General features: G+C 38.8%; 1 protein-coding gene across 1 annotated transcript in view; it reads right to left on the bottom strand.

Annotated features, from left to right (window-relative positions):
- PEX5L (peroxisomal biogenesis factor 5 like) overlaps positions 1 to 17,392 on the bottom strand; it is a 189,304-nt gene that overhangs the window by 88,839 nt on the left and 83,073 nt on the right. The window contains exon 3 of the mRNA XM_036755383.1: positions 8,707 to 8,818. Within this exon, the coding sequence (XP_036611278.1) occupies positions 8,707 to 8,818 (112 nt within the window). The remainder of the gene's footprint in view (positions 1 to 8,706; positions 8,819 to 17,392) is intronic.

Below are 17,392 nucleotides of genomic sequence, written 5' to 3' on the forward strand. Positions count from 1 at the left end.
GAGGAGATGGTTTAAAAAAAACTCCACTGTGAAAGCCCTGTAAGATATGAGCAATAAGGAAATACTTGAACAGAGGAGAAAAAGAAGTGGCTTTCAAAATTAGACTGGATAGTTTTTTATACATATGTATGTATATAACACACTCACATATATGTATAATATTATCCAGCATACATGCATAATATGTATGTCAGGTATATAATTATATACATACATGACCTATACATATGTGTGTATATATACACCTGTACCTGTATATATGTGTATACATACATATATTTTGTTGTTCAGTTGTGTGTGACTCTCCATGATCCAATTTGGGGTTTTCTTGGCAAAGATACTTGAGTGGTTTGGCATTTCCTTCTCCAGCTCATTCTACAGATAAGGAAACTGAGGTAAACAGGATTAAGTGAGTTATCCAGGATCACACAACTAGTAAGTGTCTGAGGCCAGATTTGAACTCAAGAAGATAAGTTTACCGGATTCCAAGGCCAGTGCTCTATCCATACACACACACACACACACACACACACACACACACACACACTTCATGCTATTTAGAATCAATAAAAATTCCAGAAGGATTGTGATGACACCAGTATACTGGTAGGATTTCTAGGTCTAAGGAGGGGGACATTGTGGTACAGTGGAAAGACCACTAGCCCTGGAGTGAGAGGACCTGGATTCAAATCTTACCTTTGATGCTTACTAGCTGTATGAGCTTGGGCAGGTCATTTATAGTGGGGATTCTTTTCATATGCAGCTTTGACTAAATGGTACTGAGGGCCCTTACAACTCTCAGATTCTAGGCATCTTTAATGTCCCTGGGCCTCAGTTTCCTTCATTTGTAAAATGAAGAGATTGAACTCCACAATATCTGAGGTCTCTTTTTGTTTGAGATCTTTGATAAGTGGGAGAAACCACACAGTTCACGCAGACTCACAGTGTCTCATTTTAGATCAAAAGCCACAGAACACCACTATAAAATGTTCTTTTTTTCTTTCTAATTTCAAAACAGTTGGGAACTAGTCACTTATCCCTGGCATCCCTTAGTGGCAAATTATATTGAAATACTCTCCTTGAGCACTGGAAGTACATGTGTCATGGTATGGTAATTTGGGAATATTAAATTAATTTCATAGCTCGGTCCCCACCATTCAGAGACGTTAAAACAGTGAAAAAAATGTGTTGGGGGGGGCGGAGAAAATGAGAGCTGTGTCAATCCAAAAAGGGGATTTATAAAAAAAATCCCTTCTTCTTCTCAGCACCACATTGCACTCTCCCTGTGACGCTAGTCCTTTCCCTTTTGTTCTCTTCCAAGAAAATGGGAAACCCAAAGCCTCATAGTCCAAAGAGCTTGTTTGTGACCAAGCCGATGAAGTGGGAGGGAAGGCTCAGTGATTAAGTAAGAACTTTGACCAATTCCCCATGATTCTGATTTCTAAAGCATAGCAGGCTAGACTCAGCCTCTCACTCTTTCAAGACAGGAGAAACAGTGCTCAAGCTTCTTTCCTGTGGATAGCTCCCTTTGGTTAGGACTTAAAATAAGAGCCCGACTGCTCCATAGGTATATCAAAGACCGTATGCCTTGTCAGAGAAGATGGTTATTGTTCTTAACCTGATTTCTAAGGTGCTCACTGGTCTAGCTTTGCTCTCTATCAGGGATGCAAAAATTGGGATTTGATATTCTATATTACATTTATCATTAATCAATCTATAAGCATGTAAGCATTGGGGATTCAAAAAAAAATAGAAATCACTTCCACTCCTCAAGGAGGGAGAAACAACCCAGCTGATGGTGTTGAAAACCCTTAAGTATTTTCTTAATCCTTTCTTGTAAAGCATATAATTGAGAGGGATCACAAGATTGTTTTAGAACTGGAAGGGACTTCAGACACCAAGGAGTTCATCTCTCTCATTTTACAGATGAGGGAGGAAACTGAGGCACAGAGTTATTAAGTGACTTACTCAATTGACTTACTAAGCAAGTGTCTAAGGCGGGATTTGAATCCAGAACTTCTTACTCCAAGGCATTATTCACTATTCCATGTTGCCTCAATTCCTCCTTGGCATCAAGATCTACATTGACATTTAGATGAACATAAATGTGTGTTTGTTTGTATTTCCTGAACGTAGACAGTAGCTGTGCAACATCGGTAAAGAAAGGAAGCTTGGAAAATTCCTTACCAATGCCATATGCAGATATGTGCGTGTGTGCATGCATGCGTGCGTGTGTGCGTGTATGTGTGTGTGTATAGATGGATAGATAGATAGATAGATAGACAGAATGATAGTTTGGTTGGATGAATTTAAGCTTCTTAAGCATAGTCATCAATAGGATATAACCCCTCTTAGGGCAGGCACTCTTTTCCTCCCCCTTTGGGGTCTAGCAGAGTGCCTAGAATATAGAAGATGTTTAATAAACACCTGTTGAATTGAATTCAACTGAACTGAATTCAGTTTTTTTCGGACAAAGGTGGCAACCTTGTTAAATTGACCATTTTTTTCTCCATCTTCCCTCCTCTCCCCTAATGTTAGTGTTTTCTATCTGAGGCCACCTCCCATTTACTTGTATATATCACTATATCTAAATTGATATACAGATATGTATATATATCCAATTTACTTTTGTATATATAGGCATTTGCATGTTAATTTCGCCTGTTAGACCATGAGCTGTTTGAGTACAGGGACCATGTTCTTGCCCTTTTTTGCATCTTTAGCACTTAATGCGACATTTTAGTTTAGTCATTTCAGTCATGTCCTATTCTTTGTGACCCCATTTAGGGTTTTCTTGACAAAGATACTAGCGTGGTTTGTTATTTCCTTCTCCACCTCATTTTACAGATGAGGAAACTGAGGCAAACTGGGTAAAGTGACTTGCCCAGGGTCACACAGCTAGTAAGTGTCTGAGACTGGATTTCAACTCAGGAAGATGAATCTTGCTGCCTCTAGGCTGGCACTTTATTTAACTATTTTGTATTTATTCTCTTTATAATTATTCTCTATATAGTTAGATAACAAGTTAGCCCTTGTTAGAGCCCCTATTCGAACGTAAGCTTGATGCAAATAAGGATGGCTTCATCCTTGGTACTTCTACCCCCAGGAACTGGCACAGCGCCTGGTATGGAGTAGACATTTAATAACTGCTTTTTAATTTGCATTTTTATAATTTTTTATTTTTATAATTTTACTTAATTTTACTTAAACAATAGGCAGCAATAGGCAGCTCAGTGGTACAGTGGTACAGACTTAATCCTGCCTCAGCCATCTTACTAGCTGCATGACCCTGGACAAGTCACTTATCTTCCTTCATCCTCAGTTTTCTTATCTGTAAAATGGCAATAATACTATTACCTAACTCTCAGGGTTTTTGTAAGGATTAAATGAGACAGTACATATATATATATATATATATATATGAATGTATATAATGCTTTGCAGATCTTAAAGTACTCTACAAAGAGCAAACAGGCCTTGTTAATACTTTGAGATTAATTTAATTCAAGACCTCGTCCAAATGAGCTATGGATGCCTTTGGCCTCCTCAAATCTGAGTGATGGACAATAATTTAGCTAATAAGGAATTACCAATATTTCTGATGTCAATGAAAATAAAGCCATGTGTATGAGTGCTTTAAATTTTGTTTTAGTATTTTCATTTTTTTTCAGTTAAGCAATTATTTTCCCTTTCTCCCACACTTGTCTACCAATTGAAAAGAAGAACAAAACCCTCTAAAACATGCTCATTGTAGGCCATGGGGACAGCTTGTACAAATGCACAAAGATGGATATTAAGGTTCTCCTCTGAATCCCCTTCCAGCTCTCCAGGTCCATGAAGCAAGATCTGTATGCCATAGCCTGCTTAGATGAGAGCTGTGCAGAAGACAAATGGGCAGTGTTTCTAAGAAACAGATTTGATTATGAGGCAAGACATTATTTATTTTCATGACTTATTCTTCTTTTCTACATAAGTTGCAGATTCATCCTTTTTTTTGGCTTCCTAGCTGTGGGAAAAACTTCTCACTAGCACTAAGATGCATGGTACTTTGTGGGCATTGTGCCATGGCCCCCTTTTTGCCAGGGCTCTACCTTCCACCTTGAACCTTGGCCCATCCCTTTGCTGTGCTTAATTGACTCAAATCTTGTTTCAAAAAAAACCCCGAACTTCAATGACTTGACAATGCAGAAGACTCTTTCGTTGCATTTAAAAATGAAATCCCCACCTCCAATTTGTCAGGTGATCATGTATCTAAGAGAGCTTATCTGTCAAATGAGCTGGAGAAGGAAATGGCAAACCACTCCAGGATTTTAGGCAAGAAAACCCCAAATGGGGTCAGGAAGAGTCAGACATAACTGGAACAATTCAATGATAAGAATGAAAAGTTAAATACAAGGTAGTTTGGGACAGAGGGTGCTAGCCATTGGGGGGATCAAGAAAATCCTCATGTAGAAGATGGTATTTGAGCTGGCATTTTGAAAGAAGGGAAAGACAGTATGAGGCTCTATGAAGGACTTACAACGTTCTGAGAATGTCTGTAGGGGTGTTCTCAGCCTCTTGAACTGAAAGAACCTTAGAGGCAAGGTATCCCAATAGTAGTTTGAGATTTCCTGTATCCTGGGGTATGGCCACTAAAAATGACCAGAATGAAATAGAACCATTTAGGTGGCTCTGCTTTGATCTTATGGTTATATGAAGGGTGAAAGCTTTAATGCTATGTATTTTCCCAATAATAAACTTGACTTTAATTTCATTTGGTCAAATTGTATTAGCTCGCTCCTAGATGATATGCAATTTGCCTTCATTGTTGAGATAAAGAAAAGGCCAAGATGAATTGGGAATGATGTGGAAAACAATAAAAACTTAGTATTTCTTCCAAGCAGAAAATAACTATCATTTTTTAAAAATGGAAATTAGTAAATGAACCACCATTTTGGTATATCCTTGTAATTTGTGAGTGTCTCATATTATTTTTATGTTGTTATGCTCCAAAACTATATTAATCAGTGTTGGTTTCGGGTTTTTTTTTGGACTCTTGAGAAATTAATTTGTCTTGAGAGGTTATATCTGAAGTAAAACATTTGCCTTCTAAATTGCAAACACGAGGCTTTTTACCGTGAAGAGCCCATAAATAAGATGTATTCAAGAGGTGAAGCTGAGAACACTAAACACAAAAGTCTCCAAACACTCTCATTTAAATAGATTCCTGAGAAGTCATTCCCTGCATGTATTCTCTGTGTTCTTGACCGTGTCCAAGAAATGATACATTTTCTTTGTTTTATCAAACTTTTTTGTGTCTCTCTATTATTTTTTGAAGAGATTATCTGGAAGAATAGAAAGACACATTTCTCAAAGGTTGTTACATTAAATTTTTCATCCTTCCCAAGGGTATCTTTCCAGAGTAACTTGGACAAAGGTGCAACTAGGGTGGGGTGATAGAGCTTAGCTGTTAGTGCTAAATTTTGAGGGTACCAAAGGCTCTCATGGTCCATCACCAAAACCCAACAAAATCCACCACTCAAATAGATTTCTTTATTTTTCCTTTGTGGTCTAGGTTTATTATTTCATTGCTGTAGGGAAGCTCTAACACAATAGATTGGCAACTGTCCTTCAACTTATGAAGTCCTAGAGGATATCCTGGGCCATGTGGAAACTAAGTGACTGGTCTATGGTCACATAGTCATTATATTTCAGAGGCAGGACTTGAATGCAAGGGTCTGAGGCCAGCTCTTTATCCATTAAGCCATACTGTCTCTCAACATCTAGTTTCCAAGAAATGTTGGTAAAAATAGAAGCTACCAGACAATCCATTCGAATTTCTTGGAGTACCTGCCTCAAGGGAATTCTTCTCTGGCCTAACCGGGTTCCGCTCCATCCTCACCTAGCCTGGAGGTGTCCCTTGGTTTCTGTTTATGGGCATGAGGGTACTGTTTTGACTTGAGAGGTCAATCTGAAGACTTGCCTTGGTTGTGTGTAGGTGTCTCCTCTCTGCTCCCCACTTCCCAGGTTCAAAAATTGCCAGTAACAGCTCTGGACTTCTCTGCAATGTCAGCAGGGGTTGGGATGAGCAGAAGGTTCTGAGATCCAGGCCTCAGAAGAACCTGCCCTCTGCAGAAATTTCTGCCTGCTTTAGGACCTTAGAGAAGCTGTGACTTTCTTACTGATAACTGCAATAAGCAATTTAAGTGGTTAGGACAAGCTTAATAAATAAACCTGGGGTAATAACCATGAAATGTATCTTCAAAGAATTTCTTTTAATGACAAAATCAGTTGAGGTGGAAAGAAAGGGGTACAAGGCCCCATAGGAGGGGAGATTGAGCCTCATTTGGTGAATTGTCACAGCAGAGAAAAAGCATGCTATCTGATGGTTATCTATTTTAGCTAGGGCTATCTATGTGGAACAGTGGATAGAGTGCTGGGTCTGGAATTGGAAAGACCCGAGTTAAAATTTGGCTTCAGTCATTTATTAGCTGTGTGACCCTGGGCACATCACTTCACTTAAGTTTCCTCTGATGTCAAAATGGAACCTACTTCCAAGGTTGTTGTGAGGATCAAATGTGATAATATTTGTAAAGCATTAGCATAATGCCCAGCATATAGTAGGTGCTTTATAAATACTTATTTCATTTCCAACCCCTCCCTCCTGAACTCAGTTATTTTTCTGCTACTGAAGCAATGTAAATGCTCTCCTTGCCCATTAAATTTTAATGTCACAGAACAAAATCTAGGTCACCCTACCCTTTGTTTTGACTCTGCTAAGTGTAATTGTGGTTAACATAAGTAAACTTGAATATTTGGGTTACATGCCATCACAAAAACAAGGCACGTCACATGTATGTTTTTTAAAGCGGTAGCGATCACCTTTGGAGTACTTGGTACATCGCTTGATACATTTTTTCTTATTCTTTCTCAAGAATGTCCCTCTAGTTTTATGAATTTTTCTCCTCTTCTTGATAAAACATGTAAGTAAATTTTATCTACTGGAGATGAATCTCAGGGTGGATATTAAAGACGAAGAGAAAATTCTGGTCCCTTCTCACACCTCATATGAAGTTCAGAAATAAAGAATCTTAGCCCACCAAATGGTCTGTAAACCTTTTTTGTGTTGTGGCCCAACACAGACACACTGCCACTTTTCTTAGTTGATAAGATTAAGGACTAGATTTCATTGGTGTAGTGAACTTCCAGATGAACGAGTCCTTCCTACCAATGCAGGTTGGCCCCTTCTCTGCAATTTAAAGTCTTAGAAGGTTGCTTGGAGCCTTGGGAGATTGTGACTTGCCCAGGGAAGCCCAGCCAGCACATATTAGGGCAGGCCTCGAACCAGGTCTACCTGGTTCTGAGGCTAGCTGCCTACTTACCATGCTACATTGTCTCTCTTCTTCATTGATGGCTCCAAAAAAAGGAAAAAAAATCTGATTTGAGAATATGAGACAATTGGTGAGGAAATACTAAATTGCTTTGAAAAAGAAGGTATTAGAAATGAATTTCGTCTGACTTTCTAGTGCAGTATTTTCTCTTGGTACATTTTTTTTTGACTTTTGGTTTTTAGCATTCATTGTCAGAATTTTCTCTTACAGGGTAGATTTTTCAGCATACTAAGAAGCTTAATAAAAGCGCACAGTTAGCCAGAAAGCATGGGCCTCTAGGCTTGAAAGAAGCTGTTTGGAAATGATTTATGGGATGCGTGCATGAATCTGCTTTTTCAGTTAGTAACTCTATGTCATGCACAACTAAAATCACATTTGTGTTTTTATTCAAAACATTTTTCTTATTCTTTCTCAAGAATGTTCCTCTAGTTTTATGAATTTTCTCCTCTTCTTGATAAAGCATGTAAGTAAATTTTATCTACTTGTGATGAAATTATAAGGATGTAATTACTGCTTAAATTAAAATCAAGTTTATTAACTTCTGGTGGACTTGTGAAAATTTGTGCATATGGTGTGTTTGTATGTGTGTGTGTATGCATGACAAGAACAGATTTATGCATAGGAAATTAATTAAGCTTTACATCATTACATCAAACCTCATTTCAATTATCTTAAAGGAAACAACCACATTATTGTATTTATTTTATGAGAAGTTTTTTTTCTATAAAACATGGCTGGAGATAAATGGGCCATCATATTGGCCAAGTAATCTTTCTGATATGAAGAGAACTTTTAAATGCTATCTAGTGCACCTCTCCTTTCTCCCTCCCACCCCATCTTGTGATTTCATCGGTAAAGGAATTCATGGTTTGGAAACTCCTTTCACTGATTTATGGCAATTCATCCAAAATGTATTGTCTTAAAGAGTTTCTGGGGGTACTGAGAAGTCCAGTGACTTGTCCAAGGTCACATAGTTAGTCTGTGTCTGAGGAAGGACTTTGAACCTGGGTCTTGCTTCCTTCAAGACCATCAACCTTTCAAATATATATAGACATGGACATGTGAAGAGAAAGAAAATTTCTCAACCATGTTCACTCTTTCTCCTTCCATCAAATTGGTTTGGGTACATAAATTACAATTTGTTGCACCATGAAAACTGCTTTGCAGGTTTATATCTAACAGCACATATGGTATTATCAAGCTTTGTTCGCTTGGAAAGAATCTTCTCCCTTTTTGGAAGCAAATATGTAAGTACACCATGGAAAGAAAATCTGAATTTCATGACTGCCCAAATTAATTCTATTTGAGATCTAATGAGATCAAGAAAATGAATTACCTGCTGTATTCGATGTAACTGGCCTGGCAATGGCTTCCGCCTTGGTTTCACAGAGAAAGTCATCGATAGAAGGGCTTAGGAGGGGTCTGCTTTCCTGCTGCTCATTCACCAGCTGAGAACAAATGAATACAGGTATCAGAGAGCTTGATTTAGCAGCAGAACCAGACCAATTATGATGCAGCCTTGCAACAAAATGGGAATAGCAAGCCTACCAAAAAAATTAACTAAACAAACAAAAAATGAGCCTTCCAGTGTTATCAAGGTTCTCCCTGTCATACTCTCCCTCCAATGCAGTTATCTTTAATTTAAAAGCTTTTAATTGAAGCTTTTCCCCCACTCTGGAAGGACCATTGAATCATTTTTTTAATTGTCAAAATGCCATTGGGACTCTTGTTCAGCCTCAGTTATTAATAGCCAATCCTTAATTTCTCACAGGCAAACCAAGAAAACAACTCACACTGAGAGTAGCAGGAATGGCTTCTGTTTCACAGTATATGTCTTCTAGTTAAGATGGCCCAATCATAATGTATACTTGAGTTCCTGTGTGCTCATGAGACATCCCAGCACAACATATGTACTTATGTGTGCATATCCTCCCTCTTAATGAACTACAGAAACACCTTAAATTCCTTTGGTTTTGTCTTGTGTTGAATGAAAACACCACTTTATCATGGTGCTATTGAAAAGGGTGTCAATTGTGCAGGTGCTTTGTGTAATAGTCATGTCCCTCAAAAGTCGATGTGTCAATGAAACTTTTGCTAACCCCTGTTGTTTTTCTTTCTAATGTCAAAGATCCTGCTGCTGGTTTCTCATTGGTTTATAACTGGTAGGAGGCTCCTAATGTAAATAGTTTGTGTCTCTGCTCTTGGTGGGGGGTAGCAGCGTTCATTTTTGTCTCTCTAGCTGTATTGCCTAACATAGTGCCTGGCATACAGCAGGCACTTAATAAATGTTTGCTGAATTTAATTGGACACCTTAGTTTGAAGCTGCTCCATGTAACTCTTCCCTTGGCCCTTGCCTGGCCATCTTTGGTTAACAATCTGGAAGGAAACATGGACATTTACAAGGGAAGTCACTTAAAGGAATCCTTTGGGAAACCCATTTGGAAATTGAAATCTTCCTGTGTGATTCAACTACTCACCCTATAAATTCTCTTTTTTTGCAAGATTGGATTATTATTAGTTTTTTGGTTGACTTCTTAAGGTGGATCATGTATTTCTGATTTGTTACTGACTAGGAAATAACAAGATGTTTCACATATATTTAGAAAGCTAAATTGGAAATACATGTTTTAACCTCTAAAGCAGTCAATAGAAGTGGTTTCTCAAGTCCAGGGATGCAGCCTTACTTCGGTTGGTTCCATTTTCTTGTGTCTCTGGCAGAATGACCCAGGTGTGGTAATGTAGACCTGATGTCTGCTGATAACTATGGCTCCTTAATGAATTATGGATTTTTTCCAAATAAGTAAAGGGGAAATAAGTATTTAATGCTTAGAGTATGTAAGATCTATTAGGACAGGGAATGTTTCATTCTATCTTTGTATTTCTACAACCTCGCATGGAGCATGGCACATAGTAGGTTCTTAATGAATGCTTTTTTAATGGATTGGATTATTGGTTGGTTGAATGCTTACTTGGGCATTGACCATATCAGAGGCCCACTTAATTTGATTCATCTGTACCATGAGACTCTACCTCCTTGATGAATCTCTGTCAGTAGCCAGGGTGGGTCATTGGGATTCACAGCCTGCAATCTGTTCCCATAAACCAAAAAGGGATTGAGTTCTAGCATTCCTAAGGTCCTCATTACCAGGATTTTGTGTCCGAATTAAATGAGTTTGAATGTGTTGGGATGATACACTCATGTTTTAGAAAAAAACTAATTCAATTTAGTAGAGCGTGGGCTAGCCTGAGTTTCTGACTGTCAGTTATGATTATGCTTATAGAAAAGGCACCATTGGTAGCCAGAAATAGAATTGAAATATCCCATATAATTTTTTTCCAGAAAATATAAAATTATTCCTTTCCCTCCTCTAGGTTTCTGGTGGTTTGTGCTCTCTGGGAGGCAGTGTGATATAGGGGAAAGACTATTGCTAGGAGTTAGAAGGTTCAAATCCTTGCTCTTCCATTGCTACCTGGGTGACCTTGGACAAGTTAGTCAACTCATCTGGAAAACACTGAGGCTGATCACCATGTCCTCTAATAAGGTTCCTTCAAGCTCTACAGCTTTCATCCTAGGATCCAACACATACCATGACCATTGCTCAATCTTTTGAAGCCTAATGATGCTTTCTATACTTGTCAGTTATCAATCCCTGACAATTCCAAATGAATATAGACTCTGGAGGAGTTATCTTTTCTGAGATTGTCTGCTTCATGGTCACTGGGGCATGGCGTGCTTCTTGCTTCATAGTGGAAGCTACATTTTATGTCATGAAAGGTTAATGACTGCCTATACAAGCTTTAAAGTTTATTGAGCCAGAAAGCTTCAAGAGCTGGAGAAGGGCTCTATTATTATGGTACTACACTAGGCTTGTGAAAGGTGAATGTATAGAGATTACCAAAGAAAGTATCTTGAAGGCAGGGATTGATTCACCTTTGCCCTTATATCTCCAACTTTGACTTTTGTATTCCAAGAACCTGGCTTTAAGACTCAGCTTGAACTTCACCTTCTGCAGAAGACATAATCTCAACTGTCAATGTCAGATAACCTTTCAGATGACCTCATCTATATACTCTGTATGGGGCAGCTAGGTTGTTTTTGAGAATGAAAGACAATCTACAACCATGGGACAGCTAGGTGGCTTAGGAAGCCTGAAGTCAGGAAGACCTGGGTTCAAATCTGGCTTCAGACACTTACTAGCTATGTGACCCTGGGCAAGTCACAAGATTACTGTTTGCCTCAGTTTCCTCATCTGTAAAATGAACTGGAGAAGGCAATGACAAACTACCCCAGTATCTTTACCAAGAAAACCTCAAATGGGGTCACAAAGAGTCAAAAAATGATCGAACAACGTATATTCTATATATATTTCTTTCATGTAACTATATAACTGCATATTGTCTCCTCCATCAGAATTTATGCTCCTTGAGGGCAGAGACTATTTTTTGGCCTTTCTTTGTATTCCTAGTGCCCAGTGCAGTACCTGGCACATAACAAGCATTTTATAAATGTTTGATGACTAATGGACTTAGTGAAATTTCTGACACATTTTAGATATTTAATGAGTGCTGCATAATTGACTGATTTTAGCACTTCTGTTATATCACCCAGATCCATCCCACACTCATTGGCTGCCATGCACTCACTAATAAGAGGAATATGATATTTTAAACCCAAGCTATTATTTTGAGAGTTGGACATTTATGTTAGGAGCAAGTCTAGGATCATACTCAATAACTGTTGGAAACCATTTTTCTTTGTTACTATGATTTAGTTGAAAGAAGACTAAAAGTTAACATCCAGAGAAGGCTAGCCCCATTGGCTATAACTTCAGGATATCTCAAAATGTTAAGACTATTAGGTAAGTATAATTTGCATCACCTTGGAAAGCTTTAGAATTTTTCCTAGAAAATGTACACTAAATTAGACTGTTTTGCAGAAAAAAATCGCTAAACATTCATTGCTTCCCAGAGCAAGAGATCTTTGTTGCCCATGTTGATAAATAGAAGGAATTGGTCTAAACTAACTATATCTTCAGAAGAGCAGAAACCAGTTTCCAGGATGTTAGATTTCTCTAACTTATGCTCAAATATAAGTTATATAGGGCTTGCTGTCAAGGGTAGACGTGAGAAGAAAATGATATTACTATATAGGGGAGAAAATCTGAAAGTAAAAGAAAAAAGGTAGTGGAGTGGTTTGTTTACATAAAAATGTCACATAGGAAACAATCAGGAAATGAGATAACTTGTCTACAGAAAGCCTTGCACATGGGAGGCAATGGATCAGGCAGCCTGGTGAAGTGGATAGACTACTGGGCTTGAAGTTAAGAGAACCTGGGTTTAGCCTGCTTTTGAAACACACTGGCTATGTAGCCCTGTGAAAATCACTTAACCTATCAATCCAATCTGGACTGTATGTGGCAGAGAAGGTGTCAACCCTACTTTTGTAGGAGGAGTTTTCTTCCTGGGAGTTCCTTATACCCATGAAATCACAGGTCTGGTTCAAAAAGCAAAAGGAAGTGGGATGGTTTGTTTACATAAAAAACTTATGTGGGAAGCGATAAGGAAGTGGGATGGTCTGTCCACATAGAGACCTCATTTGGGAAGCAGTAAGGATATTTTTCTCCATAAAATTTCATATAGGAAACATAAGGCAGTAGGGTGGTTTAGCTACACAAAAATCTCATAGGAAACAGCCCTCATAGGAAACTAAGGAAGTGGGTAGGTTTCTTGGCAGGCTTAATGCTTGTAGGCAAATCTGCTGAAAGTTACCAGAAGGGTTTCAGCCTCTCTCTGTTTCATTCAAGCAAGCTCTTCTTGTATTTTTTTTAAATAGAAAGATTGCTTAGCAGGCTCTGACTGTCTTGGTGGTTGAGGGAAACAGAGGACCAGGAAACACAGAATTAAAAAATGAACTTTTCAATGTGAGCGATGCCAATTCTAATCCCTTTCATCTTGATGTTATTCATAGGAAAAGGAAGGTTTCAATTAGGTAACATTAATTTGATTCTTTTAATATCAGTCTCTCCCCACACTGTGGGGACCTCATCTCCTAACATACAGTTGATACCCAGGCTGCTCTAAGCCCACCACCATCCACCTTCCTCCCCTGATTTCCTTAGGCTGACTTTGTTGAACATCCTTCTAAGCATTTTTCTGCTTTCCTGGTCAGTATTTTATTTTTTTTTCTCATTGCAATCCAATTTGGTTCATAAAAGGCGTTGCAGGGTGAGCAGGGTTTCTGAAACAGGGTGCAGAGCCTAGGAAGGAGGTGGAAGAAAGCCAAAAATGAGACCTGGAAAAGTAACTGAGGGTAACCAGGAACAGAAATGAAGGGCAGATGACGCTTTCATTGGTTAGAAGGGAGAGAAGATGGGGGTTACTATGACTAGATTTGGAGCCAGGAAGATCTGGGTTCCAATTCTATTCAGACACTTCCTAGCTATGTGATCTTGTTCTCTCTGGGTTTCAGTTTGGACTTGATGGTTCCTTCCAGGTCTAAATCTATGAGCTTATAAGCCTATGACTTCCTGGGTCCAGAGCAGGTAGGAAGGCCTGATATATTACTGGAGTAGTATAGGACAGTGCTAATGAGGGCCTGAACTTGGGCTGTGGCAGTGTGGTCTGTAGGTATGCACTACCGAAAGAGTGCTAAATGTGGGCCCAGAAAACTGGGTTCAAATCCTGCCTCTGCTACATTTGTCAACTCACATCCTTTCTGTGTCTCACTTTCCTCCTCTGTAAATGAAGGAGTTGCACCAGATGACCTTCAGTTTGGACTAGATGACTTTCTAACTCGACATCAATGATTCCATGATAAATTCTACCCCCGCTCTGAGCTGGATTGCAGATTTGTTCACCTATTCGACAACTGAAAGCATTCCTAGTCTCTGCTATACCTACGTCCAAGCCAATAGTTTTGTTGCAAGGGATGGAGCCTCCCTGTCACTTACCTCCCTGATCTAAATGTCCTTCCCTGATTTCAAAAAAAGAAAACAAGAGACATGGAACATCGGGAGCCATTTTCAAACACAAAGGTGTTGAGGCTTCAAGTTTTTTGATTTTTTTGCTTATGTACATATTTAATATTATGAGTTTACAATTTATCCAAATGTTTACATTTTAATTTGAGGACAAAGGAGATACATGATAACCCTGGATGCTTTAGAATGGATCCCAAACCAAAATGCATTTTAAATAATAATCTAAGAGCCTCCAAGGATAATGGCATGTTCTCCTGAACAATGGATAATCATTTAAGTTTCAGACCAAAGGGCCAGATCGAAGTTTGATTTAAAATGGAATTTTCATTCCTAAATAGGTTAGAGAAAAATATTCATCTGCTTCCATTGAATTGAAAATAAAATGGAGTTAAAAAGCAATACCACTAAAAGCAGGCTGGAAAATGAGGTGTCAAGACTTTTCCCCCTTTTCTGTCAATGCTGATTTTTTAAAAATCCAGTTAAACAACTTGTCTTTTTTTCTTACCATGCATGTGAAACAATTAAACATTCTGAAGGTTTTCTTAATTAGTTTCTACATGAATGGAAAGTGCTCAGATCTGTTTTTAACACAGCGTAGGAGTTTGTGTTTGGAAACTTCCCATATGCTTTTTTTGTTTTTTTTTTTTCCCTTTCCCCTAACATTGTTGATTCAATGCAGGTGTCGCATTCATCAGTTAGGCTCCTACTTGGAGTTCTGCTACTGAGTTACCTGCCTTGGACCAGATGAGTTTTGTTCTCATTTAGAAAAGCATCTCAAACTAAATCACGTGTCAATACACTTGTAAGAGGCTTAATCAACAGAATAAGCAGACCAGTAAAGCTATCAGAAGGTACGTAGGAATCTATTCCCAGCCTAACAGAATTTCAGAGTTTTGAAGGGACCTCAGCTGCCATCTGAGTTTCAGGCCTTACTTTGATGATTTTTGAAAGGCTATACAATGCCTCCTCCTTTGGTTTTCTTGACCTCGGCTCAAGTGGGAGCTAATACCCTGAATGGTTTTGAATGATTCCCATTGGTTCTCTGGATTTGATGAGGGCCTATCAGGCTATAAGTATAGTTAGTAGAGACAAGCACATAGGACATATGTGACAAATGCTTGTTGACTGAACTCAGTTCTTTTGAGACCACATTAAATATCCTCTGGGCAGTTATGGTGCCTATATATAGCAAGACCATGGGGGATTTCTGTAGGGACCCAGAGTCTTTTCAGCATGGAGGAAAATGAGTAATCTTATGAAATGTCCTATACCTTCATTGCAAATGTGAAAATAGGGAGAAGCTCTAGAACCAAGATTAATATAGGGAACTCCCAGGTAAGGAAACTCCCTCTACCAATGCAGTATAATATCTTATAGTTTTAGAGTATTGTGTAGACCAAGAGTATTGAGAAATTAAGTGACTTACTAGGGTGGCATAGCTAGTCTGTGTCTGAGATAAGACTTAAACCCAAGCCTTCCTGGTTCTGGAGCAGGATCCCCACCTATTATACCACACTGACTCTCTATGGACCATTACTGACCAAAAATACTTCCTTCCTAGTAGATATGACTTGTGAAAGAGAATTTTATATATCAGTTACTGTGGGAATTCTAATATATTTTAATTTACTCTAACAAAGGTAGTAGAACTTATTTCAAACAAATGATTAGCATTGGTGATAGAAGCAGAAACAGGGCTCTAATTAATATACTGCCAGACTGGGACTTCATGGTACTGGGCAAGGCAAGAGTGGGCAGTTGCTGGTGTCTGATCAGGAAGCTTCCCTCTATTCCTCTGCTTTTACTACAATGGGGCATCTGTGAAATATACATATACATATACCTGTATATGTGTGTATACTATATATATATATATATGTAATATATCTATATATGGATTATAGTCCAGAGGTGGGATTCAAAAGGATAAGGAAGGGAATGGATGGTTGGTGTATGGTGAAAGGTGATAGATGCCAAGACCTGTCTTGGTGTGGAAACGGTTTGAGTTAGGTAATCAAGTCAGTGGTTATGGGGAACTATAATTAATTGGCATGATAAGAGTTAAGTGAGCACTGGGAAAGAGGAAGAGGGTCTTAGAGGCATAGCAATAGTTGGCCTCCTCCTTGTCACTCCTCAACTCACTAACCTATGGTGGCTCCCTGTTGCCTCCAGGATCATACATAACACACTGTTTGGTTTTTAAAGTCCTTCACAAACTAACCCTTTTTTACCTTTCCAGCCATCTTATGCTTTATTCTCCTCTGAGTTCTCTCTGATCCAGTAACCCTGCTGTTCCTTTTATATCATAGTAATCTCCCAACTCTCGACCATTTCCATGGTTGTCCCCCATGCCTGAAATACTCTTGCTCCTTGTCACCTACTCTCCCCCTACAGCCTTTCCTGCTATTGTACTTAATGAAAAAGTTCATTTAATAAAACTTGATAAACTCTTTATCTTTCCTCCTTCAGAGACTTCATCCAAATATAAAGGATCATGGACTTAGAACAGAAAGAGATCTTGGTGGTCATTTAGACCAAACCCTTCATCTTACAGGTAAGGGAAATGAGGCTTGGAGAAGCTGCCAAAAATCAGAGAATACTAAGTGACAGAGCTGGGATTTGAACCCCTGTCCTCTACCTCTTAGTCCCCAATACTTTTCACTGCTCCATGTTGTCTCTCATTTGTGCAATAACACTACAACTATTTCTTCTTGACTTCTGTACCACATGGCCCCACCTATGTTTCTCTGTGATTTTTGGAATGTGTCAGGCCATGGTCATCTGAACCCTGGCTTGTGTGATGTGCCTGAGTCCTTGTTGGTTCTCAGTCCATGCACTCATAAAGTATGAATGGGTAACAATCACAATCATATAACTTTCTTGGATGCTCAGAAATTACTGAGTTCAGATCTTACATTTAATGCTATCTTTACTTTGTCCATTAGACTAGAGACAAACTCATGGACTGAAGCTGGAGATGGGAATAAGGCTGAAAGGTGAGGTATGGACCACAGGCATCATACCATAGAAACACAGCACGGT

This window comes from Trichosurus vulpecula, chromosome 4 (genome assembly GCF_011100635.1).
Source record: "Trichosurus vulpecula isolate mTriVul1 chromosome 4, mTriVul1.pri, whole genome shotgun sequence".
NCBI classification, from domain to species: Eukaryota; Metazoa; Chordata; class Mammalia; order Diprotodontia; family Phalangeridae; genus Trichosurus; species Trichosurus vulpecula.